Source organism: Aedes aegypti, chromosome 2, assembly GCF_002204515.2.
Source record: "Aedes aegypti strain LVP_AGWG chromosome 2, AaegL5.0 Primary Assembly, whole genome shotgun sequence".
In the NCBI taxonomy this organism is placed as follows: domain Eukaryota; kingdom Metazoa; phylum Arthropoda; class Insecta; order Diptera; family Culicidae; genus Aedes; species Aedes aegypti.
The window spans coordinates 387,565,536-387,591,729 of record NC_035108.1 but is presented as its reverse complement, the minus strand read 5'-3'; the positions used below and the strand labels follow the sequence as shown (position 1 = coordinate 387,591,729).

Here is a 26,194-nt window from a genome sequence, read left to right as displayed (position 1 = left end):
TTGAAATATTGGGTAAAAAATAACCATTATCGAATAGCAATCATATCTGTCATAAAATGGGGGAATTTCACAATTATGAAAAGGTTAAAAAATACTCATTCTTTTAACTCACATACAGTGTAAAAACGGGTAAAATTTTACTCTTTAATGGGTGAAAAAATAGTAGGAATGGGAAAATCGAACCTGTGCGACCATCATCAGTTGGCGAAAGAGCCACTTGTTCCGAAGAATATTAATAATATCATTCTTGTAATATCAGGACGCAAAGCAGACGCAAGATAGTAGAATATTGTTTACGAATAACATATTCTTATATAGATATTAGAATTGTATTTTATTTATTTCCAATTTCTTTCATTTTTCCAGATCTTCGACCGGACAATTTTGATGAGAATGCTGCGTCCAGCTTCAGTGTCCAGGCCTTTGATAATGTCAATCATTGTATAGATTTGAATAAAAACGGAAGATTAATTTCGATATTTTTACTTTACATCATAGAATTCCCTTATTTGCATTTTATTGAAACGGCTAGCAACATATTTTTCGAGAAAAAGGGTAAATTTTACCCATTTTGTGGAACATTCGACTTTTCCACAATGGGTAAAAAATACCCTTTCTTTGACAGAAACCGCTTTTACCCGTTAAAGAGTAAACCGTTTTTACTCATTAAATGTGGAGAGGCACTTCTAGTGGAAATGGGTGAATTTTTACCCATTAAACGGTATTCGCAAACCACCGTGTATAAAAGGACGTCAAATCGTCTGATCTCTACCAGAAAGCGAGCCTGCTTGCGGTAGCCATTAGCACTCGTAAAAATCTGGATAGAAGGGACCATCGACTAATTGAACAGAAATTCTTTGCGAAGTTGTTCCGAGGGACCATCATATTAACTCAGAAATTTTATTTCTAATTTGGTTCACTAAGCCGATATCGAATCAGAGCACATCGGCTGACGGAGGGTTGACTGTAATTTAAAATGTAACTACTTTTGGTGTATGGCCATTTGGCCGAACGCTATAGGGCCGATTGCCATCTGGATAAACTACGAGCAAAAAAAATGATCAAATTGATACAACGCTGATATGTAGCATTCACAAGCGTGGCTCAATAACTGATCAGCTAATTAATTTGTTTAATTTGTCACCAAAGTTGCATAAAACATTGGTTTTATTGATGTTTACATGATGTTTAAGGTTTGATTTATCAAATTTTTATGTGATAAAATCTACCAAACATGCTAAATAGGACTTGAACTTTCAATTTAGATACAATTTAGTTGAAATTTCATGATAAAATTTAGTGTAAATCGATTTTTTTCAACATGCTTGCAGTCTTCATATAAAATTCTTCGTTTTTCTTATATGGCATAAGACAATACTTTTCTGAACCACCAAAAAATAACATTTTACCATCGATAATATTATGAACTTTGTTGATGATAATTGTTTTATATATGAAGTTTGAATTCTGTGACAAATTAAGCAAAAAAATTGCCGTACAAGCTGGTAAACTTGCATGCAAGTTGGCTGAAACAGTCAAATTTAGCATTTTCAACAGTCAATAACTTGAAAACTAGACGTGCTATGATATTTCTGAAATCGGCAATGGACTCAGCAACCCTTATTTCAGTAAATAGCGGTATTTTGGTGCTTGAGACAAAAACGTGTTCCGCAGTGTAATAGAGCGGGTTAATACCATGCAGGGTGATTGTGCTTTGATAATACTCGGGTCCAATTTCAACAGAGATCCGCACTTTTTCGTTCAACGATGATAGATGGAGCATGTAGCTATTATCATCATTCATAAGTGAATAAATCATTCACTTATGAATGATGATAGTAAAAAGACTTGGATAAACTATTTTCACAGTTACCTACTTGCCTTTTCAAAACCGATAAAATTATTAAAATTTAAATGTTGTGTAAATAGATGAATATAGTAAAAATAAACCAAATTCATCTATTGTCGCAGCATCAATGCTCAACAAAAGATGCTTGAATGTTACATGATCGTGTAAATTTAAAGTTATTTGAATTGTAAAATGAGATATTGATCGTTGATGTTTCAGTTCATTTTCTGTTTATTCTGATACATTTTAGCTGTAAGTGTACTTTCTGAATCGAGAAAAAATAAACAATTGAAATCTCTTAACTTGACTTATTTATAATTTAAAAAAGTGTCAAGAGCTGACTCCGGCATAGAAAGGGGAAAATAATTTGAACCAACTAAAAAGCGTAAACAATTTCAATGTTCGTTATAATAGTTCAATTAAAAATCCGGTTGCTAAGGGTATCGAAAGCATTCTCAATCAAGGGAACGTTTTATGCAATTCTTGAAAGATTAAAAATAAGTGAGAAAAAAAAGCTCAAGCCTCCTGGCAATTATGGACTTTTTTACCTCCTCATCATGAAACTTTCTAAAAGTAGCTTATCATAAACAGAATTTAAATTAAATTTTTGTTATTGAAATATATTTCAGTTGCAAATAAACAAATTTGTTGTAGGTTGTACCATCCTACCGAAGCATATAGCTGTTGTAACTTTTAACCTCTAAGTTGATTAGCAAGGGCTCATTCCTGATCAAAATTTAACTTTCAAAAATCATATTGAGGGCACTGAAGTCAATTGTAATAAATACATAAAATGTCTGTGAAGTGATGAACTATAAAGGCTCTTTCATGATTGGCATGCTATTTTTTTGTCGACTGAATTGTCCAAAATAAGAAGCACTTGAGTACGACAAATAAAGTGGTAGGATGTGAGCTCAGTGACTCAAAAGTGCTAAAAAGAGGATCCGACTTCCTTTATACTTATTAACATCAAATCAAAACTCAATTTTAAAAACAAACTTTTGACATTCAAACAAATTTTCAGGCCGGCCATGTTCTATGTTATATCAACCAGCTGTTGTAATAGCGGAAATAAAACGCTACAGAGAATTTAAAATTATATTGTGAAGATGATTGTAAAGCTCCCTCCTTTGTAAGGCACTCATAGTTTACATTGAATATCCAATGTTAGATGATTTGATTTTGATTTTCTTTATTATAGAGGCTTTCAGCCTAAGGCGGGTTCGACTCTTTCCAATGTTAGAGCATTGGATCAAAAGTCAAATAAAACTATTAAAAAAATTGAAGACAAAATTGCTTGTAGTCAATACTAGTATTTGTAAATAATTTCACTCTTTGCGAATAGATAGTCACCAACATCTTGCTAGATATAATATCCGTTTTCTGATCTAAAATCATGATTATGCACTCTGATATCATGATTACAGAATGTTTTCATCTTATGAAAATACACCATGATTTGAACTCATGATACCATGAGTCAGATTGCCGCAACGCAACACAAGTGTTATTTTTGTAGCTGATTACTCGCAATCATGCATTGAATGCTCGAAAATCATGACTTCCCGAGGAGGAAAGAATAACTCGCAATAACTTATGCATACCATATTTTGGTATCATACCATAATTAGGGTTTGTTCAGTTGTCAATACCTGATTTTGGTATTATAATGGTATTTGGAAAAAATGTTTAAAACAATTAAAAATACCTCATTTTGGTATTCGATAGGTATTGAGGACTGCTGAAGGTATTGAACAATTATTGAAAAAAATCACTTTTATATGAAAATCCATCAAGTATTATTTAGGTATTACAATACCTGATCTAATTATCAGCTTGGTATTTGTAGAATAAGCAGAAGGTATTATTTGAGGTATTTTACCTCTTATGCAGGGCTCATTCATACCTTATTCAGGTTGTAGGTATTGGAAATTATCTGGTATGGAATACCTCAATTTGGTATTCAGTAGTTATTTTCTTCTGCTCGGGTTGTGTATTCATTTGTGATCTATTTATAGTTCTGTCAATCAAACCGACACAATGAAATAATAATTGTCAGAGCGGGGTTCGAATCGAGAACCTTCTGATAGAGAGCCACATACATTTCCACAGACCCAATTTGTCGTGTTGAGTTGTGGGTGATCGATACGAATGAATTGTGTCCAGTGCACGGCTTAGTATTATCTCTCTTGATGTTACGCTTATGAAGAATCATGATTATGACTCCAGGAACCATGATTTGTCTTCCTGATATCATATCGAAACCAATTTATGAATTTCATGGCATGATTTGGGAATCAGATTTTTATCCGCGTAGGGGCATAGCAATAGCAATAAGATTTAAACTATAATCCGCATGCTATGTTCTGTTCCAAGTTAAAATGTTTTTGAAATATTTAATTTTTCCTCCTTAAATTTCCATCAACAACAACACCATCTGTTCACACCAATCTCGCGGAACTTGTTTTAGCATTAGAAAAAAAGAAAACAGGTTACGAGCAACAAGTGCGTCCACTAAAAGCAGCATAATCAGCGTAAATCTTCCTCGCAATAACCAACCATCGCCAACCTGACCAGAATATCGTCTTCTAGACCAACATTAACGTGGCTTTTAGCGATGCATTTCCACACCACATGGAACTGCATTGCTGTGCAACACGCCATGCCACGATCTCTTATCCAGCTCATTGGGAAATTAAACTTAAAATATTTGAATGTTGCAAGGTAGCAGCAGCAGCTAGTGCGCTTCTCTTTTTAATAATTCAAGAACATTTCTCGCTGGGGAGATACACTACTCGGCCACGTTTTGCCGGATGTAAAAAAGTGTCTCATTTTCAACGACTTAGAACCGCTGTACTCCTACCCAAGAAAAAGGATTGAGAGTAATGGCAGGAAAAAAAGCTTCTGGGCGAAGGTCACAGTACAGTAGTTTCTCGATTTAGGAACGGTTTTCACTTCAGTTATACATCGCCACGATAATTGTATGATTTTCACACATTTCACATCAAACGATAACCCTCAGACAACCCACATGTTGCTACTTAACCGATTTCTAAAAAATATGCTATTGATTCATTCGATTTTTGTATTGTTTCAGTGAGATTTTAATAAGAATTATATTTCAAGAAAAATACATTTTCATTATGGGGCCTTCCTTAGCTGTGTGGTTAGAATCCGTGGCTACAAAGCAAAGCAATGCTGAAGGTGTCTGGCTTCGATTCCCGGTCGTTTTAGGATCTTTTCGTAATAGAAATTTTCTTGAATTCCCTGGGCATAGAGTATCATCGTACCTGCCACACGATATACGAATGCGAAAATGGCATCTTTGACAAAGAAAGCTGTCAGTTAATTACTGTGGATGTGCTATGTCCCAGTGAGAACGTAATGCCAAGAAGAAGTAAAAAATACAATTTCATTATACTATGCTTCAGTATATCACGTTATTTTTTTTATCTGTGATATAATTGAGAAACTACTGTGAGTGTAGGCTAGGTGGTTTTTGTCCACTACTTAAGCTGGAATTCACCGGTAAACCCATATTCCAGGCGAGACAATGTCTCCATATTGCACTGTGTGACACTTTTTTCCGTTCATTCATCGAGGTTCGTCACAAAGTGCTGCTCTCGGATTTGACTGTGGGAAGACTCAAACTTCAATCTTGTTAATTATTTATGCCTATGTTCACATTCGGTATCTCGGTCGTTTTTTTCCTCTTCCTCGCACGTCGCGATTTTCCGGGCGATGCGACGATAGAAGACGTGCCTCCGGAGGTTCATTGCTGTTTCTTGGAGATGCTTCCCGAACGGAAAGAGTTCCTGGCCTGTGTTTTATGTTTCATATAAAGGATCTAGAAAAGAAAGCCACCGGAGCAATCTTTCCCCGGAGGGTTCTTGATCAGAATGCGTGCTCGCTAGGTCGGAAAATTGCGGAAAACTGTATCAGGAGACGATGAGATAGGATAGGTTTGGAAGATGGAAAAAAGCTCAACTTGATGGATTGAGCTAATAAAATGTTTGGAAATCGTGAAGGCAGTTTCGATGCATTGGAAATTAAATTAAATCTTGTTTTTTAGGGTTGGTAGTGTAAGAAATCAAACAGGAATTAAACAGAGACCATACATGAGCCAAGAAAACAGAAATAATCCTAACATTAGCCAGGACATTAGAGATTATTTTTGAAAATTACGACAAGTATTACTTACTATATAAATTGTGAGAATTACGACAAGTATACAGGGTGTTAGGTTCGTGAGTGCAGACATTTTAAAGGATGATAGAGGACCATGTTAGATGAAAAAAATCGTTCTACGGATATGGTCAATTCTTAACTGTTATCGAGTTATTAAACATTTATTGTTTTAGGATATGTTTGTCTTCAAGTGGTTATAACTTTGGAATAGTTCAACGAATCTCAATTCTCTTACTTCCATTTGAAAGCTAATTGAATTTCCCATCTACTAACAACTTTACATCTAATGGGTTTTGCAAATAAATTCATTTTTAAGAGCAAATAAGTTCAAAGGTAGTGATTTTTCTCTTGTTTTTGTCAGTTTACTTTAAAAAATGCGTAATAAATTTCATGTTTGTCTTAAGCAAGGCCGTGTGTTTTAAGCTGCTCTACAATTCGTTCTTTGACACCAAACTGCTATCTCTACGCGTTCTCTTGCAATTTTGATTTGAACACGCCACTTTGGGTCATAAATTTTGGTCCGTAAACGCAACAGGTAACAGTTCATTTCACCCCACTGTGTTGCAAAATTTGACGCATTGTTTGCATCCACGCACAGCACACTTGATCTCAGGTTTAGACAACAACAGCTTGGCGCGTATGATTAAGCACACGCTGCTGTGCGTTCTTTTACATGCTATTTGAAACTTAAAATAAATCGTTTTTGTCCGAAATCAACTTTTCAAAATGTTGAAGGAGTGTAGTAAAACATTGATCGGTTTGTTATTTTTCTGTTGATGATTGATCTGAATTGTAAGCAATAATTGTCATTGCTCGTAGAGTTAATGTATCAAAGTACTGCATAACAGTATTGAAGAAACAGCATTGAACATACAGAAAATGTTTATCTGGTTGATTCATATCAGTTTATTTGAAGGCTCTGTGCACTGTTCCAAAGACTGCAAGGATGCTGCTAAACATTTGAAAGCAATAACACGCTTACAATACTTCAATAGCTTTGAATGTATCCTAGTTTCAGTTTTACTGTGAATCTCATTAAATTGTTAACGCCGAGAATAGTTAATAGTTAGAATAAAACCTTTAAATCGGATGGTTTCGATGGTACCGGCGAAATAGAAGTAATGATCGTGAATTCGATAACCGATTCGATGACATCATGGTAAAGCATACAACCCATCAAATTTTATGAATTTCCTGCTAAAGTTGAAAGGCCAACGTAATAAACCATTTGTTTAAAAAAATTCAGCAATTATTTCAGCAACTTACTCCATGGGTTTGTTTAGTTATTCCACCACAGATTTCTCAATAGATCTTTTAGACATTCCACCATAGATTCCTTCGAGGATTCCACAGGAACTTTTCCAAAGATTCCACCAGGGGGAGGACTAGAAGATAAATCGAGACTACATAGTCTAGGTCTCTGCCAAGCATTTATAATTCTTTTCTCTTGGGATTTGCTCAAAAATGCGCCGGAAATTTCTCCAGTGATTTATTAAAGGAACTATTATAAAATTTTCTCTAACAATTACAATTGAAACCCCTTCATGATTTCATAACATTCTGCACGCTTTCATCAGAAATTCTTCCAGAGTTATTTTCAGCATTTCTTACATAAAACTCTCATGGTAATCGTTAAGGTATTCCAATTGTTTATTTTCTCGGGATCCTACAAAAGTTTTTACCAGAAACCCTCAAAGAAGTCAATCAGGAAATTTTCCTAGGAGTTTTTAGGGAATGTCTGGAAAGATACTGTTAGACACTCCTTAGTAAATTATTCAGCAATACACTCGTAGGATACTCAACTTTTTTTTCAAATATTTCTCTTAAGATTTTATGATAATATTTTTTGAACATTCTTCAACCTCAAAACCTCATTTCGCCAAAGGTTCATCAAGACATTTATTCGTAGATTTTTCCAGGATGCCTATAAAAATTTCTCCAGAAATGTTTACAGAAATAATTTTCAAAATTGTGCCAGTAAATAAATTGTTTAATGGTTCGTTCAAAAATAACCTAGAAACTTTGTTGGAAGTTTACTTAGCCATATTAACTATTCAAGAATACCTTGAGAAATTAATACAGGGATACATCCAGATATTAAAAAAAATATGCCTATACCGAGGAATTGTCAAATAAACTCTTCTATTTTTTATAAACTTCATCTATTTTTGATTCTTATTTAACAGCTCTTATTTAAGAAAATGTTCATGATAACCGTCGCCAAATCTGAAGTGGATTTCGTTTTTAAGTGCTTACAAAATTCCTCCTGATATTTACTAAGGTATTCGTGTAGAAATTTATCTAGGGATTACACCAGGACAACAAGTTCAACATGGATATTTTCCAGATATTTTTTGGGGCTTCCATGTCATTTTCAATTCAATTTTTCTCAAATCATCCAACATTTTTTTCAGAGAGGTGCTGAAAAATGAATCTCACGAGGAAATCAAAGAATGGAAAAATTGGATTCCAGGAATCCTTGAAAACTTCAGAAAAACCATCCGGACTGTTTTAGGAATTCTAACCAGCTACTCTAAACATTTTCACTCAAAGTGTATCTTGAGTTTAAAACCGAACAGTTTCAGCCCAATATTGTTAGATTGAAGTGTCTTGAATACAAATCAAAGATGTTAGTGAAATGCAATTTAAGAAAAGCAATGGAGTTAAGGTTTGAATAACTTATTTTAATTTAATTAATGTTTTTCTCCAACAAAATAAAACTCTATTTCTGTAAGCTAGACAATATTTTGAAAAGTAGGCCGTGGGAACGTTAGAATGACAATCAACGTTCACGCTCGGTATCGGAGTCATTGTGTATCGTGTGCGGAATTTCAAGATGTATTCTTCTCAAGAATTGGCGCAAATCCATCTTTGTTACGGTTTTGCCAGATGTAACGCAACGGCTGCCCGACAAGAATATCGTCGTCGTTATCCCAACCGTAGACTGCCTAATGCAAGTGAGTAAAAACTAACACTATGGGTACATTTTGTTGCTAATAGATGGATCACTTAGGAACTTTTTCCGCAACGCATCGCCGTTTTATGGAGGGACAGCTGTTTCGAACGGTACATCACGTGGATCAAGCTCAGCGTAGATTGAGGCCCGCTATGGAGGAGAGAATTTTGCAAATGGTTCGGAACGATCCGTCCACCAGTACCAGGCGAGTGGCTGCCCAGTTACCCGTTTCCAACTGGCAGGTATGGAGGGTTCTCAATAGAGACAAAATGCATCCCTATCATACAATGAAAGTGCAGGAGCTACTACCAGTGGATCTTCAGCGGCGGCTGGACTTCTGCTATTTGATGAAAAGGAAGCTGGAGGAAGACAACAATTTCATCAAAAACATTCTATGGACCGATGAATGTACGTTCACCAAAGCTGGATATTTCAACACACATAATGAACACACATGGGCAACGCAAAACCCAAGAGTTGTAAAAGTTACAAGAACTCAGTTCCGGTTCAAAGTTAATGTTTGGGCAGGTATTGTGGACCACCATCTAGTCGGACCATTCATCATTGACGGGAATCTCAGCAGTGAGATGTACATGCGCTTTCTAAGAGATGAGCTGCCCATTCTGCTGGAAAACATACCACTCAGTGTCAGGCGGCGCATTATTTTTCAGCAAGATGGAGCCCCGCCACATACGACAAACGCTGTGAAAGACTATCTAAATGACACTTTCACACAACCGTGGATTGGGCGAAATGGCCCGATTGTTTGGCCTTCACGGAGTCCAGATTTAACTCCGATGGATTTCTATCTATGGGGGCATTATAAACAGGAAGTCTATTCAACTCCTTCCACAACGCGTGAGGAGTTGATAGATAAGATTTATCTTGCTGCTCACAAAATGCAGCAGGCTTTGAACAACATGAACCTTGATAATGAGGTTCGCAGAAGGTTGGATGCTTGTATCGAGGTTAATGGAAGACATTTTGAGCAATATTTGAAATAAAACTGAAAAAGAAAATTTAGATCTTTGTTTTCATTTTATCAAACTAATAAAAAATGAATGGATGTGTGTCAAATGTCAAATGAAATCATTTTCAAGTTTATGTAGATTCCGCCATGCAGATAGTGACTTTTTCGAGAAGAGTAGAAGGTTCGGGAGAATTTCGCCATAGAAATTCATGAAAACCGAATTTATTACTATACCATTTAATTCCACTAAAGCTTGTATTCTTTGACAGATACGGGTATTTCGACTTTAACTTTGAGGTTGTTTTCAATGCCGTGTATTACACTCGAGTCTAGTACACGACTCTGAAGACGGCTTTACAGTTGTGGTCTAAATATGCGTATCTGTCAAAGGATACAAGCTTTAGTGGAATCAAATGGTATAGTAATAAATTCGAATTTCTTCTTCTTAACTCTGGTCGCGACTGACAAACTGTCTGTCGCGCTGTATAGGGATTCGAATTTCATGACACACACTCTAATGGAATGACTAAATACGGTTGACAGTGTCTCCGCGATATTATAAATCCATTTCTAGATTTATTCTACCTGTTACACATTCACTGCGTTAGCCATTGAATGAGATGTACACTATAAAAATGGTGACGTACTGCAAATTAACATGATTCGTGTCAAATGTGAAATTAACATGCTTTGCAAAAACAGTTTTTTTTTTTAACTTTCCTAAGGATTTTATGCTAATACATGTTTTTACCATCCATCTTAAATTATCTCAAAATTCATCATGGATTTTATGTTCAAAGATACTTCCAGGATATTTTTAAAAAAATTCTTCCAAGTATATTAACAGAAATGTTTTAAAACATTTTGCCAGGAATTTTTCATCATTTTTTTAAGTGATTCGTTGGAAAATAACCTGGAAAATATGCTGGAAGTTTCCTCAGCTCAATGAATTTTTCAAGAATGCCTTGAAAAAGTAATTCAGAAATAAATCCAGATATTTTCCTAGCAATTCTTTCATGCCTACAACCAGGAATTGTAAAATGGATTCTTTTATGAATTTAACAGATTTTCAACAAGAATTATCACGATTTTTGTAGTGGAATTCATTTAATAGTGCTCACAAAATACCTTCCATTTTTCTGAAAAAAGGAATTAAGGAACTATAGAAGAAAAACAAATCAGGAAGTTTTAGAATATCATTCAAGAAAGCTTTTTTTTTGCTGTTCGGAACATAAACCACTGCGACCAATATTTGATCTTGTAGTATATCCCTCATTTTACAATTCCTCGGTGTAAAATGTGCTCCAGGAATTTCTCCGGGGATTTTCTCCTGGAATTTCTTAGAGGCTTTCCAACAGGAATTCTTTTAAGGAGTTTTTCAGTGAATTGATCCGGGATCTACTCCAGAAATTTCGCTGGGGATTTGCACCAGAGATTTCTTTCAAGAATTCCTCCGGTGATTTCCACCAAAAACTCCGGTTGATTTTTCCAGGAATTTCTTCAAAAGATTTTGTCAAGAAATTCTTTCCGGCATTTATTCAGAGAATTTATCCGGAGATTTCCCACAGAAATTTCTTCGGAAATTTCACTCAGGAATTTCTCCGGCAATTTCAACGATTCCTACGGGGATATCCCTCAAGAACTCATTCGGAGATTTTCTCCAGGAAATCCCCAGGAGATCTGTAATAGCAATTCCGCCGAGGATTTCCTCCAGAAACTCGTCTGACAATTTGCTCTATGAATTCCTCCGGGGATTCCCCCAAGAACTCCCCCGAGATTTTCTCCAGGAATTCCTCCAGCGATTTGTTTTGCGAATTCCTCCGGGGATTACCTCCAGGAACTGCTACGAAAGGTACCTCAAGTAGCACCTCCGGGGATTTCCTCCCGAAATTCCTCCTGGGATTTCATCCAGAAATTCCTCCGGAAATGTTTTCCAAGAATTCCTCCGGAGATTTTCTTTAGGAATTCCTCTGTGGATGAATTCTCTTTCTCCAAAAATTAAATCGGGGATTTTTCAGAGATTTTTTCCGGAGATTTCCTCCAGGAAATTTTTGGGATTTGCATCAGATATCCTCCAAGAATTTACTCTCCGATGTACTGAAGATCCGCGGTTTCGACATCGTAGCGCTGCAGGAGGTGTGCTGGACAGGTTCGATGGTGCGAACATTTAGAGGTAATCATACCATCTACCAGAGCTGCGGCAACACACGTGAGCTGGGAACAGCTTTTATAGTGATGGGTGATATGCAAAGGCGTGTGATCGGGTGGTGGCCGATCAACGAAAGAATGTGCAAGTTGAGGCTCAAAGGCCGGTTCTTCAACTTCAGCATCATAAACGTGCATAGCCCTCACTCCGGAAGCACTGATGATGACAAGGACGCATTTTACGCGCAGCTCGAACGCGAGTACGACCGCTGCCCAAGCCACGACGTCAAGATCATCATAGGTGATTTGAACGCTCAGGTTGGCCAGGAGGAGGAGTTCAGACCGACGATTGGAAGGTTCAGCGCCCACCGGCTGACGAACGAGAACGGCCTACGACTGATAGATTTTGCCGCCTCCAAGAACATGGCCATTCGCAGCACCTACTTCCAGCACAGCCTCCCGTATCGATACACCTGGAGATCACCACTGCAGACGGAATCACAAATCGACCACGTTTTGATCGATGGACGGCACTTCTCCGATATAACCGACGTCAGAACCTATCGTGGCGCTAACATCGACTCTGATCACTATCTAGTGATGGTGAAACTGCGCCAAAAACTATCCGTCATCAACAATGTACGGTATCGACGCCCGCCTCGGTATAACCTAGCGCGACTGGCCCAACCGAACGTCGCTGCCGCATACGCGCAGCATCTCGAGGTAGCGTTGCCGGAAGAGGGCGAGCTTGACGAAGCCCCTCTTGAGGACTGCTGGAGCAACATAAAAGCAGCCATCAACAACGCAGCCGAGAGCATCGTCGGGTACGTGGAAAGGAGGACATGTAACGATTGGTTCGACGAAGAATGCAGGCAGGTTTTGGAGGAGAAGGATGCAGCGCGGGCTGCAATGCTGCAGCAAGGAACGCGACAAAACGTGGAGCGATATAAAAGAAAACGGAAGCAGCAAACCCGACTATTCCGGGACAAAAAGCGCCGCCTGGAAGAAGCGGAATGTGAAGAAATGGAACAGCTGCATCGTTCTCAAGAAACGCGAAAGTTCTACGAGAAGCTCAACGCATCCCGAAAAGGCTTCGTGCCGCGAGCCGAAATGTGTAGGGATAAGGACGGAAGCATCTTGACGGACGAACGTGAGGTGATTGAAAGGTGGAAGCAGCACTACGATGAACACCTGAATGGCACGGAGAACACAGGCGACGAGGGTCACGACAGCGGAGGAAGTGACTACGTCAGCACGGCGGATGAAGGAAACCAACCTGCCCCCACATTGAGGGAAGTTAAGAATGCCATCAGCCAGCTCAAGAATAATAAGGCCGCTGGTAAAGATGGTATTGGAGCTGAACTCATCAAAATGGGCCCGGAGAGGTTGGCCGCCTGTCTGCACAGGCTGATTGTCAAAATCTGGGAAACCGAACAGCTGCCGGAGGAGTGGAAGCAAGGGGTCATATGCCCCATCTACAAGAAGGGCGACAAACTGGAATGTGAAAACTATCGTGCGATCACTATCCTGAATGCCGCCTACAAAGTGCTATCCCAGATTATCTTCAGTCGTCTATCACCAATAACAAATGAGTTTGTGGGAAGTTATCAAGCTGGTTTCATCAACGGCCGCTCGACAACGGACCAAATCTTCACTGTACGGCAAATCCTCCAGAAATGCCGTGAATACCAAGTCCCAACGCATCACCTGTTCATCGATTTCAAAGCGGCTTATGATAGCATCGACCGCGAAGAGCTATGGAAAATCATGGACGAGTACAGCTTTCCCGGGAAGCTCACAAGACTAATAAGAGCAACGATGGACGGTGTGCAGAATAGCGTAAAGATTTCGGGCGAACATTCCAGTTCGTTCGAATCCCGCCGGGGACTTCGACAGGGTGATGGACTTTCGTGCCTGCTGTTCAACATCGCGCTAGAAGGTGTCATGCGGAGAGCCGGGTTCAATAACCGAGGTACGATTTTCACAAGATCCAGCCAATTTGTTTGCTTCGCGGATGATATGGATGTTGTCGGCAGAACATTTGGAACGGTGACAGACCTCTACACCCGCCTGAAACGTGAAGCAACAAAAGTCGGCCTGGTGGTGAATGCGTCAAAAACAAAGTACATGCTGATAGGCGGAACCGAGCGCGACAGAGCCCGCCTGGGAAGCAGTGTTACGATAGACGGGGATACTTTTGAGGTGGTTGATGAGTTCGTTTACCTCGGATCCTTGTTAACGGCTGATAACAATGTTAGTCGTGAAATACGGAGACGCATCATCAGTGGAAGTCGCGCCTACTATGGGCTCCAGAAGAAGCTGCGGTCGAGAAAGATTCACCCCCGCACCAAATGTACCATGTACAAAACGCTTATAAGACCGGTGGTCCTCTATGGACATGAAGCATGGACCATGCTGGAAGAGGACCTGCAAGCACTTGGAGTGTTCGAACGAAGGGTGCTTAGAACGATCTTTGGCGGAGTGCAGGAGGACGGTGTGTGGCGGCGGAGAATGAATCACGAGCTCGCTAGGCTCTACGGCGAACCAAGTATCCAGAAGGTTGCTAAAGCCGGAAGGGTGCGCTGGGCAGGGCATGTTGCAAGACTACCGGACAACAATCCTGCAAAGATGGTGTTCGCGTCGAATCCGGTTGGCACAAGAAGGCGGGGAGCACAGCGAGCGAGGTGGCTTGATCAGGTGCAACAAGATCTGGAGAACGTGGGCCAAAATCGAGGTTGGAGAGACACAGCCTTGGACCGAGTAAATTGGCGTAACATCGTTAACGAGGTTTTATCAAATTAATTGATGTAACACCAACTAAATAAATAATAATCCTCCAAGAATTACTCCGGGATTTTCTCTAGGAATTCCTCAGGGAATTCCCAATAGCGATTTCTCCGGGTATTTCCTCCAGAATTTGTTTCAGAAAACTTTCCAGGGATATCTTCAGACATTCCGCCGGGGTTTTCCCCTAGGAATTCCTTCGGAGATTTCCTCCAAGAACTCGTCTAAGTATTTCCTCCAGGAATTGATCCGGGGATTTCATCCAGAGATTTTGTCCATAATTTTCTTCGGGGATTTCTTTCATCAATTCCTCCGAAATCTCTCCAGGAATAGCTCTGGAGATTAGCTACAGAAATTCATCCAGAATTTCCTTCAAGGATTCGCTCCAGGAAATTCATCCAGGGATTTCTCCTAGGAATTTCTGTGGGAATTTTCTCTAGATATTCCTCGCCGAGGATTTCCTTCAGGAATTTCCTTTAGAAATGCCTCTGGAGTAATTCCAAATATTACTCCGGGAATTCTTTTGGAGCTCTACAAGGAATTCCTTCGCATTTCTTACGTGGTTCCTCCTTTTTTTCGGAATTTCTCCAGGAATTATCCAGAGTTCCTCAAATAGTTCCTTGGAAATGCTCCAGAGTTCCATCCACTAGGAATTCTTCTGAAGCTACTTCGAAAAATTCCCTACATTCCTTTCGAGAATTTCTGCAGAATTTCTCTGGAATTGTCTCAAAAGTTTCTACGGGAATTCCTCTAGACTTCCTTCCCGGAATTCCTCAAGAGTTCCTCGTGAAGTTCTTCCGGAGTTCCTCCAGGATTTTTTTCAAATCCTTCCAGAAATTATTCCGCATTTCCATAGGCAATCCCTCTGGATTTAAATCAGCAATTCTTCGGAAATTTCTCCGGATTTCCACTGGAAATTCTTCCAAAGTTATTTCAGAAAATCCTTTGGAGGTACTCTAGCTATTCCTCATCCAGTTATTCCTGAAAAGTTCCTCTGGAGCTCCAACGCTAACTCCTCCGAATTTTCATCCTTAGTTTCTCCAGGAATTCCTTTAGAAACGCCTCCGGAGTTCCTCCAGAAACACATCCGGAGTTTCTACAAGAACGCCTGCAAATTCCTACAGGAATTGCTCCGTAGTTCCTACGGGATTTCCTTTGGAGATTCTCTAGGAACTTGTCCAGTGTTCCTTCAGAGTTCCTCCGAGAATTCCTTCGTAGCTTTAACGAAAATTCCTTCTGAGTTGCTCCAGAAATTCCTCCGGAATTTTTCCAGTACTTCTTCTAGATTGTATCCAGCTTATCCTTCAAAGCTCCACAGGGAATTCCATTGGATTTCCTTCATAGCTCCTTTTGGAGTTATTCCGTAGTATTTTCAGAAATCCTTCCAGGATTTTGTCCAGATTGCCCTCGTAAATTCGTCAGCAGATCTACAGCAGTTCTTCTGCAGTTCCTTCAACAATTTGTCCGGAGTTCTTCTGGCAATTCATCCGGAATTCCTCCAGGATTTTTCCTTCTGGAAATCCCCCAGAGCTCCACCGGGAATTTTTCAAAGTACTCCAGGCTTCCAAGTTTCTCCAGGAATTCTTTCGGATTTTCTCACGGAATTCTTTCAGAGTTTCTCAAGGAGTTCCATCGTAGTTTCTCTAGAAATTTCTCCAAGAATTCTTTCAAAATTTTTGCCGGCAATCCCTTTATGGATCTAGGAATTCTTTCGGAGTTCCTCCAAAAAATCCTCGGAGTTCTTCAAGGAGTTCCTTTGAAGATCCTCCAGAAATTTCTCCAAAGTTCCAAGACACCAACCCCGGGATGAAACGTAGGGCAAATTATAAACCTCGTTTCATTTTCTGAAAGACTGCGTAGCCGTTAAATCAGAACGATTAAGAGTTACAGTCAAACCCCGCCAGATTCCTCCAGGATTTCCTCCATAGTTCCTTCAGAATTTTTTTTCGAAGTTTCTCTAGAAAATATTCCGCAGTTCCTCCGGCAAATCTTTCGGTGTTCCTGCAGGAATTCTTTTGGAGGTCCGCTACGAATTTCTTCAGAGTTCCTCATGGAATTTTTGTCGGAGTTCCTCAAGCAATTCCTTCAGATTTGCTTCGGAAATTTCTTTGGATTTCCAGCAGGTATTTCTTCGGATTACCGCCAAAGTTCGGAGTTTTTCCAGGAATTTTCCAGAACTCGTGCAGTTCCTCCGGAGTTCCGCTAGAAATTCCTCAAGAGTTACTTCGGAAATTCCCCTAGATTTTCTCAGCGAAATATCCCAGAGTTCCTCCGCGAATTTCTCAAGAGTTTCTCCTGGTATTCCTCCGGAGTTCCTTAAGTCTTCTTCTTCTTATTGGCATTACGTCCTCACTGGGACAGAGCCTGCTTCTCAGCGTGGTGTTCTTATGAGCACTTCCACAGTTATTAACTGAGAGCTTTCTTTGCTAATGTTGTCATTTTCGCATTCGTATATCGTATGGCAGGTAAGATGATACTCTGTGAAAGTCAAAGAAATTTTCTATGCGAAAAGATCCTGGACTGACCGGGAATCGAACCCAGACACCTTCAGCATGGCTTTACTATGTAACCGCGGACTCTAACCACTCGGCTAAGGAGTTCTTTAAGTGTTCTGTACGAATTTGTCCAGGGTTCCTTCAGAGTTCCTCCGAGAATTCCTTCGTAGCTTCAACGGTTATTCCTCCGGAGTTGCTCAAGAAATTCTTCCAAAATTGTTGCAGTAATTCTTCTGAATTCCATCCAGCATATCCTTCGGGATTCCTCCAAAGCTCTACAGGGAATTCCATTGGATTTTCTTCATAGAGACTTCTTACGAACTTAGGAATTTTAGGATGAGGTCTCAAGGAATTCTTGAAGGAACTCCCTATGAAAATTTTGAAGAAACTCCCGGGAAAGGAATCCTCAGAAATTCTTGGAGGACCTTTCAAAGGAATTTGTGGAAGAACTCCTGAAGGAATTTTTGGAGGAACTCCCGGAGGACTTCCAAGAAAACTCTCGGGTGGATTCTTGGAAAATTCTCGGAGGAACAACCGGCAGGATTCCTGGAGTAACAGCGGTAAAATTTCTGGTAAAGCTGTCAGATTCTTGAAGCAACTCGCGTGTAAATTCCTAAAGGAACTACAGTACAGTTCCAAAGGAGTTTAGGAAGCAACATTTGAAAAAAAAATCAATGGAGCTTCGAAGGAATTCCAGAAGAAACTCCGGAAGAGTACCCGGATGAAGTCCCAAGGAATTGCCGAAGAACAAATTCTTGGTTGAGCTCTGGAGACTTTTTCGGAAGAACTATTGAGAAACTACCGGTGGAGCTCCAGAGGAACTTCGGAAAAATAACTGGAAGAACTCCGTAAGAATTTTTTAGAAAAATTCCTGGAAAAACTCTGGAGGAATTTCCACATCAATTCTGGAGGAATGGATCTTTAAAATAAACACAATTAACCAAACTTCGAGTGGTTCTTCAAGGAATATTATCAGACATTTTTCCATCGAGTCTATTGAAGATTTTTTCAAGGATTCCTGGAATTCAATTTTTCCATCAACTCATTCTTCGATATCCTCATGAGATTTCTTGTTTCAAACATTTTTCAGCACCTCTCTGAAGAATTTGTTGGATAATTTGAGAAGAATTGAATTGAAAATTTTATGTATTCCTCAAAAAATATCTGGAGAAAATCCAGTTTGAATTTGTCCTGGTTTTATAAGAGAACCTGAGAGATTCCTGGTGTAATCCCTAGATAAATTTCAACACGAATACCTTAGTAAATATCAGGATGAATTTTGTAAAGCACTTTTAAACGAATTCCACTACAAATTTGGTGAGGGTTACCATGAACAATTTCTTAAAGAAGAGCTGAAAAATTCATACAAGAGTTTATTTGACAATTCCTCGGTGTAGACACTTTTTTTTAAATGTCTGGACGCATCCCTGAATTAATTTCTCGAGATATTCTTGAATAGTTAATAGGTCTGGGGAAACTTCCAGCAAAGTTTCTAGGTTATTTTTGAATGAATCATTAAACAATTTAATTCCTGGCGTTAATAGTTGAATGAGATTCACAGTAAAACTGGGACTGGGATACACTCAAAGTTTGTAAGTATCGTAAGCGTGTTATTGCTTTCAAATGTTTAGCAGCATCCTTGCAGTCTTTGGAACAGTGCACAGAGCCTTCAAATAAACTGATATGAATCAACCAGATAAACATTTTCTGTATGTTCAATGCTGTTTCTTCAATACTGTTATGCAGTACTTTGATACATTAACTCTACGAGCAATGACAATTATTGCTTACAATTCAGATCAATCATCAACAGAAAAATAACAAACCGATCAATGTTTTACTACACTCCTTCAACATTTTGAAAAGTTGATTTCGGACAAAAACGATTTATTTTAAGTTTCAAATAGCATGTAAAAGAACGCACAGCAGCGTGTGCTTAATCATACGCGCCAAGCTGTTGTTGTCTAAACCTGAGATCAAGTGTGCTGTGCGTGGATGCAAACAATGCGTCAAATTTTGCAACACAGTGGGGTGAAATGAACTGTTACCTGTTGCGTTTACGGACCAAAATTTATGACCCAAAGTGGCGTGTTCAAATCAAAATTGCAAGAGAACGCGTAGAGATAGCAGTTTGGTGTCAAAGAACGAATTGTAGAGCAGCTTAAAACACACGGCCTTGCTTAAGACAAACATGAAATTTATTACGCATTTTTTAAAGTAAACTGACAAAAACAAGAGAAAAATCACTACCTTTGAACTTATTTGCTCTTAAAAATGAATTTATTTGCAAAACCCATTAGATGTAAAGTTGTTAGTAGATGGGAAATTCAATTAGCTTTCAAATGGAAGTAAGAGAATTGAGATGCGTTGAACTATTCCAAAGTTATAACCACTTGAAGACAAACATATCCTAAAACAATAAATGTTTAATAACTCGATAACAGTTAAGAATTGACCATATCCGTAGAACGATTTTTTTCATCTAACATGGTCCTCTATCATCCTTTAAAATGTCTGCACTCACGAACCTAACACCCTGTTTATATATAAATTTTCTAGTCATTTTCAAAAATTTTATGAGAAACAAATTCGGGTGTTTGTTAAAAGATTTCTTCAGAAATCACTCCCATGGGGCCTTCCTCAGTCGAGTGGTTAGAGTCCGCGGCTACAATGCAAAGCAATGCTGAGGCTGCCTGGGTTCCATTCCCGGTCGATCCAGGATCTTTTCGTAATGGAAATTTCCCTGACTTCCCTGGGCATAGAGTATAATCGTACCTGCCACACGATATACGATTGCGAAAATGGCAACTTTGTGCAAAGAAAGCTCTCAGTTAATAATTGTAGAAGTACTCACTAAGCTGAGAAGCAGGCTCTATCTCAGTGATGACGTTAATGCCAAGAAGAAGAAGAATGTATCACTCTCAAGACCTCACATGGACGTCGAAAAGGTTCAATTGCAATAGAAATAATATGGCATTTGGTGGAACAGACATTTCGTTTAAGGGACTTTTGGTCGAATTTGAATAAAATGGATGCAAAGTTTTACGTTCAATCCGATTATCGTCGAGAGCAATTTTTTTTCGTTAATACACAAAGTAATCGAAATGAAAAATTGAAAAAAGTAGTAGTCATTTTTCCAACAATCAATATGCGATTAGCAATATTTTGCAATGAAATTAGAAGAACCATACTCTCCCAATATATGGAGATATCCCAAATTGAAGCAAGACAACTTTCGTCACCTCAATAAACTCACTTTACCTCACTCAATATTCAGAATAAGCACAATATTCTTGTTTTGTTATTTTTGATCAAACTATTTCTCATTGCTCTCATCGTAATCATTCAAACCTCAGCAAAGCAATAAATTTGCAATTAGAATCGAAATAATCTGGAAGTCACAACAGACCAATGGATTACCTGCTTTGCTCTTGTCCACAGTTGATCAGCAGAAGTTTTCACATTTTATTTTGTATGGGGAAAGGCATCTAACTTTCAATATTTTGTGAATGGAAGCTTCAATCGAAAAAATACTTGGAAGGCGTGATACTTATTATCATCACGCACAACCGGTACCAAATATTTTTTCGAAAATAGTTCCCAATTTTTGGAAATAATTCGTTAGATGCATTTCGCCCTACAAATATGTTTTGTGTTACCTTTTAGCGATTTTTCGTGCATAGACACTAGCGTATGTGCGAAACTATGTAACGAGTAGCGAATCAGGGCATGTGTGCAACCCATTGACCATAAGTAGTGAAACGTGTATCCTGTTGCTTACACTTAAGATTCATTGCACCATAAAGGTTTTCCTGAAAACAATTATTTTTTTGCCGTTTCAAATCTGATTTCGACATTTTACACAAGTCCGTAAGCTTCAAGGCCCAAAATTTAAAAAAAATCCCGGAACTGTCTCCGGATGCCTCTATCAGATGAAGATCGGGAGTTCATTACGAAGAAGATGAAGTTTTGAAAGAATAATATATTCACTTATGCTCAATATTCCAGTCAATGTGCAGAAATACTTATTTTATAAAGTTCATTTGAATAACTATCGAATTTCTAAATATTTGCATAAATTTTGATCACAAACAAATAGATGTATGATTATTGATAGGATTACATAACCGTCATCTCATCCAACAACAGTTGACAATTCAGAGTTGAACACTCTGCACAGCAAGTTTTCGACCAATGTCGTAAAACGTAGAAAACAATAATCAGCATATGATGATACATTATTGAATTTCGATAAAATGTTGGTTTATTCAAAATGAAGTTTTGATCAAATGTTCAAACCATTGTGTAAAAGTTGCATTTCCGTCAGATTTCTGTTTTATCAAATTATCTTTCAATAAACTATTCCAGAATAAGCTTTCGACCAAATATCCGTTCGACCAAATGTCATTCGACGGAATGTTTTGAAGATTTTCGACCAAATGTCCATTCGACCAAATGTCCCTTTGACTGATGTACTTTTGACCAAACATCATGCGACCAAATGTCATTAGACCAAATGTCCTAAAGCCCAATTATCAATGAAACTTATGACGAGTTCCATGTCAAATCGATCAGTAACAGAACTCGACCATTTTCGATTTGCAGCAAATTTGGCACATGATTTCGGTGTGGTAGAATAAATATTTTCCATAAAAAATCGATCATTCTGAAACAGTATATAACTTTTGAAAGTGTCCGATAAGTTTTCACATGCATTTTTTTTCTAAAAATTCGGACTCCAAAACTCTTGATTTTAGAGAAAAGAGTTCTAAGTTGTAATAAACCATTTGTACTTAAAGAAAAAATAAACATACACTGAAATTATTGCATGAAAAATTCAAAAATAAAACATAAATTGTAAATTACACGAATCCCATTTTAAATTTTCAGCATAGAAACAGATGTTTGGGAAAAAGTTTCATGATGGAGAAATTTTTAATAAAATAGTTTTTCTAAGAACAACTTTTGGTAGATTTTGAAAATCTATATTGTTTGTCAAAATAAATACGTTCTGATGATTTAAAAGGAATCTTGAAATCATTCTTAACCATAATGAGCATCATGATCACTTCTCTAGAAGTAGCAATTTTAGTATGATATCAAGTTCAATGCAAAAAATGATTATTTAACTAATAAAATAGGTCATTTTCATTAGTAATTTGTGATGCTCCATCAAGATCAATACGTTTTCTAGAGTATAGGCCATATTTATCCCCACTTACTTATCTTTCTTGATGGAGAATCACGAATAACTAATAAACATGGACGATTTTATTGCATATTTAACTAACAATAGATTTGCTATTATTCTAAAATTGCTACTTCTAGAGAAATGATCATGATAATCATTATGGTTAAGAACCATTTTAAGATGCTTATTGTTTCATCAGAACGTGACAAAAAATAAAACAAAATTTTGCAAATCGACCAAAAGTTGCTCTTAGAAAAACTTTTTTTTTAATATCTCCATAATGAAACATCGTCCGAAACATCTGTTTCCCATCAATATTCTATGGTGAACATTTTAAAATGTTAAAAATTCCTGGACTTCTGAGAAGGTCTTGGTAAATTTTCTAGTCAAATTTCCAAAATGCATGTTCAAGAAATAGTTGAATTTCTGGATAGTATTCTGCAGTATTTTCGGACGTTTTCTTTGATAAAAATCATACCGAATCTCTGAAAACATTTTTGTAGAAATGCTAGGAAAAAATACTAGAGTATTCGCTGGGATAATCTTATAATGAAAATTTGAAGAGTTCATGAGGGTTATACTTGTGAAATTACTCGAGAAATGCTTGGAAAGCCTGCTGGAATAAACCTAGGAAAAATGATAGAAAAAATAATAGAAATGTTTGTAGAGGTCAGTTACCATATTTATTTCCTGGCTTGGAGTTTTTTTTGAAGAATTTTCATAATTATTTCTGATGATTGTTTAAGAGCAACTTAAACATGGTTAACATCTTGCAGAATTTTTTTGGTGGTGTAACTGGAAAATTGGCTAGAACCTCTTGGAGGAATCCTAGTAGGGTTTCCCAAAATGAATACGATCGAAACCAGTGAACTCAGAAATGAACTTTTGGAAATTTTCCTGAAAGAACTCTTACATTAATTTTCGGAAAATCTGCTAGCGTAACTACTGATTAGAATTTGTGCAAGGATTAGTTGTTAAATCTTGGGAGGAAACTCTGACATATTGTTCAAAGTAACCCTTGATGAATGCTGGAGGAAAATGCGTTGGTTTTCCTGTAGCAAATTTTGGAACTTCCAGAATGCATCTCTTCAAAGAATATATGAGCGATATTTCTAAATGCATTCCGAGAGCAATTTGTGGAGAATCTCTAGAATAGTTTCGGAAGGACTTCCTGCAGGAGTTTCAGGAAAAAAAAAACTTTGCCAAAGTCACTCGAGGCATTCCTGAAGATGTTCCTCGAGGAATCTGAGAATAATTGCCCAAAGAATCTGTAGAACTGTTGAATGAGAATCTTTGAAGATTTCTCAGGAGCTCCTAAAAACTGTGTATCAAAATGTACTGCAAGAAGAAAAGTGAAAAACGTGATTTTAGGGACAACTTTTGTTAGCAATTCAAAATACAGTTTGGCAGAGAAATAGTGAGCAAGTTTCTGAAAAGAGATCACATAATTCCTCAATTGCAACGACATAGCCTCACATAATCCAGTACATGCTGCAACGTGGTCGAATAGTATTATCGCACCAGTATTTTACAGCTTACTCTTTTACCAATACCGAATTCCAATACACACTGAGCATATGTTTACCTGAATAATTAGCCCCAACCGATGGGTGATACCCCAATTTAGCAGCGCAGTGTTTGCCACACTGACACCGACTATACGTGGAACGCGACCACGCGTCAAAGATATTGGAAAATTGATAAGAGACCAGTCTGGCCGAGTGATGGCGAATCCGGTGAGGACAGTACCGTAATCCGGGGCCAAACTGATCACTTGGGGAAATTTGATCCATATAGTAATTGTTCTCAAGAATACTGAATGTTTCGTGCCTATCTGAGAATAAGCATCATATGATTCATATACTATTTATTTTCTAGTTTTCAGATGTCTGATGATGATTTCTATATATAAAAATTATATGACAGGATCTGCAAAAAGAATTTAAAACACGTTTTAAGTGTTTTTGATAAAAAAAATTCTCAATTGGATCCCGGCTCTAAGCCCTTTTGAAAATTATCTATAATTTTGAAAAATCCTCAGTAGTCAAGTTAAACATTAAAAGAGGAAAACAAAATATAACATACTAATTGTGAAATGGCTCAAAAACTGCAGATTGAAAGCGCGCGCAATTTTAATTTAGGACTCATCAATCCAATTGAAAATCAAGCTTCTCAGGATTTCGAAAGCATTCTCAATCAAAGGAACGTGTTCGAAAATTCCTGAGAAACTGATTTTGAAGAACTTACTGTTATAAAAATATCAAAAAAATGAAATGGCGATGATGAAAATTTTTATATCCTCATCAAAATCTTCCAGAAAGTAGCTTATCATTCTTAATATTTAACGATGTTTTCAGTTGGCATATTGAAAAACGGAAACATGCCAAGGTTACACCAATTTTGAACCCGGTCAAAAATCCTGCAAAAACTGCTAGCTATCGTCCAATCAGTTTGCTTCCCTTCATCAGTAAACTTTTTTGAAAAGGTCAAAAATGTCAACGAAAATTCAATTTTTACCAATGAACAGTTCGGATTCCGCCATGAACTTTTACGTGTAACAAATTTGATTCGTTCCAACAAATCTGAAGGCTATTCTACTAGTCTTGCTCTTCTAGACATAGAAAAAGCATTCGACAGTGTTTGGCATGAAGGTTTGATTGTAAAATTAAAGAACTTTAATTTTCCAACAAACATTGTTTGAATAATTCAAAGTTATCTGTCAAATCGTACACTTCAGGTTAATTATCCGAACTCCAAGTCTAAAACACTTCAATTTACGGTACCTACTAAATCAACGGCTGCCCTGTGACCCATTTCGAGGCGCAAATGTAGCGAATCTGTACACCTAAATGTCCCCCTGCAATGTACCCGCACACTTACCTGGAATCGAATTTGGTGCCATCGGTGAGCTTGCCGGTGTAGTGCATCGTGAGCATGTCGCCGTTTTTGCTCTTGGTGGTGCATCCTTCCGGCACGTTGACCACGTCGACCTTCAGCTTTGACTCGCAGACTGCGGCAGCCACCAGGCAGGTCAGGACTAGCAGTTTGGAAATCATCTATCGGTGAGATGGGAGGGAGAGAAAAGGGATCATGATAAGTGGATTAATGCGATTGCAGTAGCCGAGGGGGGGGGGGGGGTGCGTTCAAGGTTGAGCGATGAACTTGTGCTGCAAAATGATCTGGAGGCTGTTATCAAAAAGTGCATGCTGCTTTGAGTGCACAACCGCGTGGCTGCATGGCAGTGCAACACTTGGCAGTTTGAGCTAATTTGCATTTGCAAGTGTTTGCTGTTGTGCTGAGTAGCTGATCGGAGTACCAATTGCATTGCCATCAATTCAACCATTCGCATCGAAAACATCTTGAGTTGTCGATTGAAAATCGTTTTAATTTACTAAAGCTGAATAAATTGACAGATTGAGATGCTTTCTAACGTCGATTATGTCGGCATTCAAAGTTGGTTCGCAAGTTATTGTAGCTTTTAAACGTATTGTAACGCTATTTTACAACCTCCATGCTATCCATGTATCTGCTAGAAAAGAAGTGTTAGGCATAACGTACAGAATCAGTTGATCAGCTCGATCAGATCAATTTGACGGAGCATGTGTCAGATCAGATC

The 26,194-nt window shown here is 38.1% G+C and overlaps 1 protein-coding gene across 2 annotated transcripts in view; it reads right to left on the bottom strand.

Moving 5' to 3' along the window:
• LOC5564542 (FK506-binding protein 2) overlaps positions 1-26,194 on the bottom strand; it is a 104,366-nt gene that overhangs the window by 57,694 nt on the left and 20,478 nt on the right. For both annotated transcript variants that reach the window (XM_021846958.1, XM_001648839.2), the window contains exon 2: positions 25,459-25,634. In XM_021846958.1, coding sequence (XP_021702650.1) covers positions 25,459-25,634 — 176 coding nt within the window. The remainder of the gene's footprint in view (positions 1-25,458; positions 25,635-26,194) is intronic.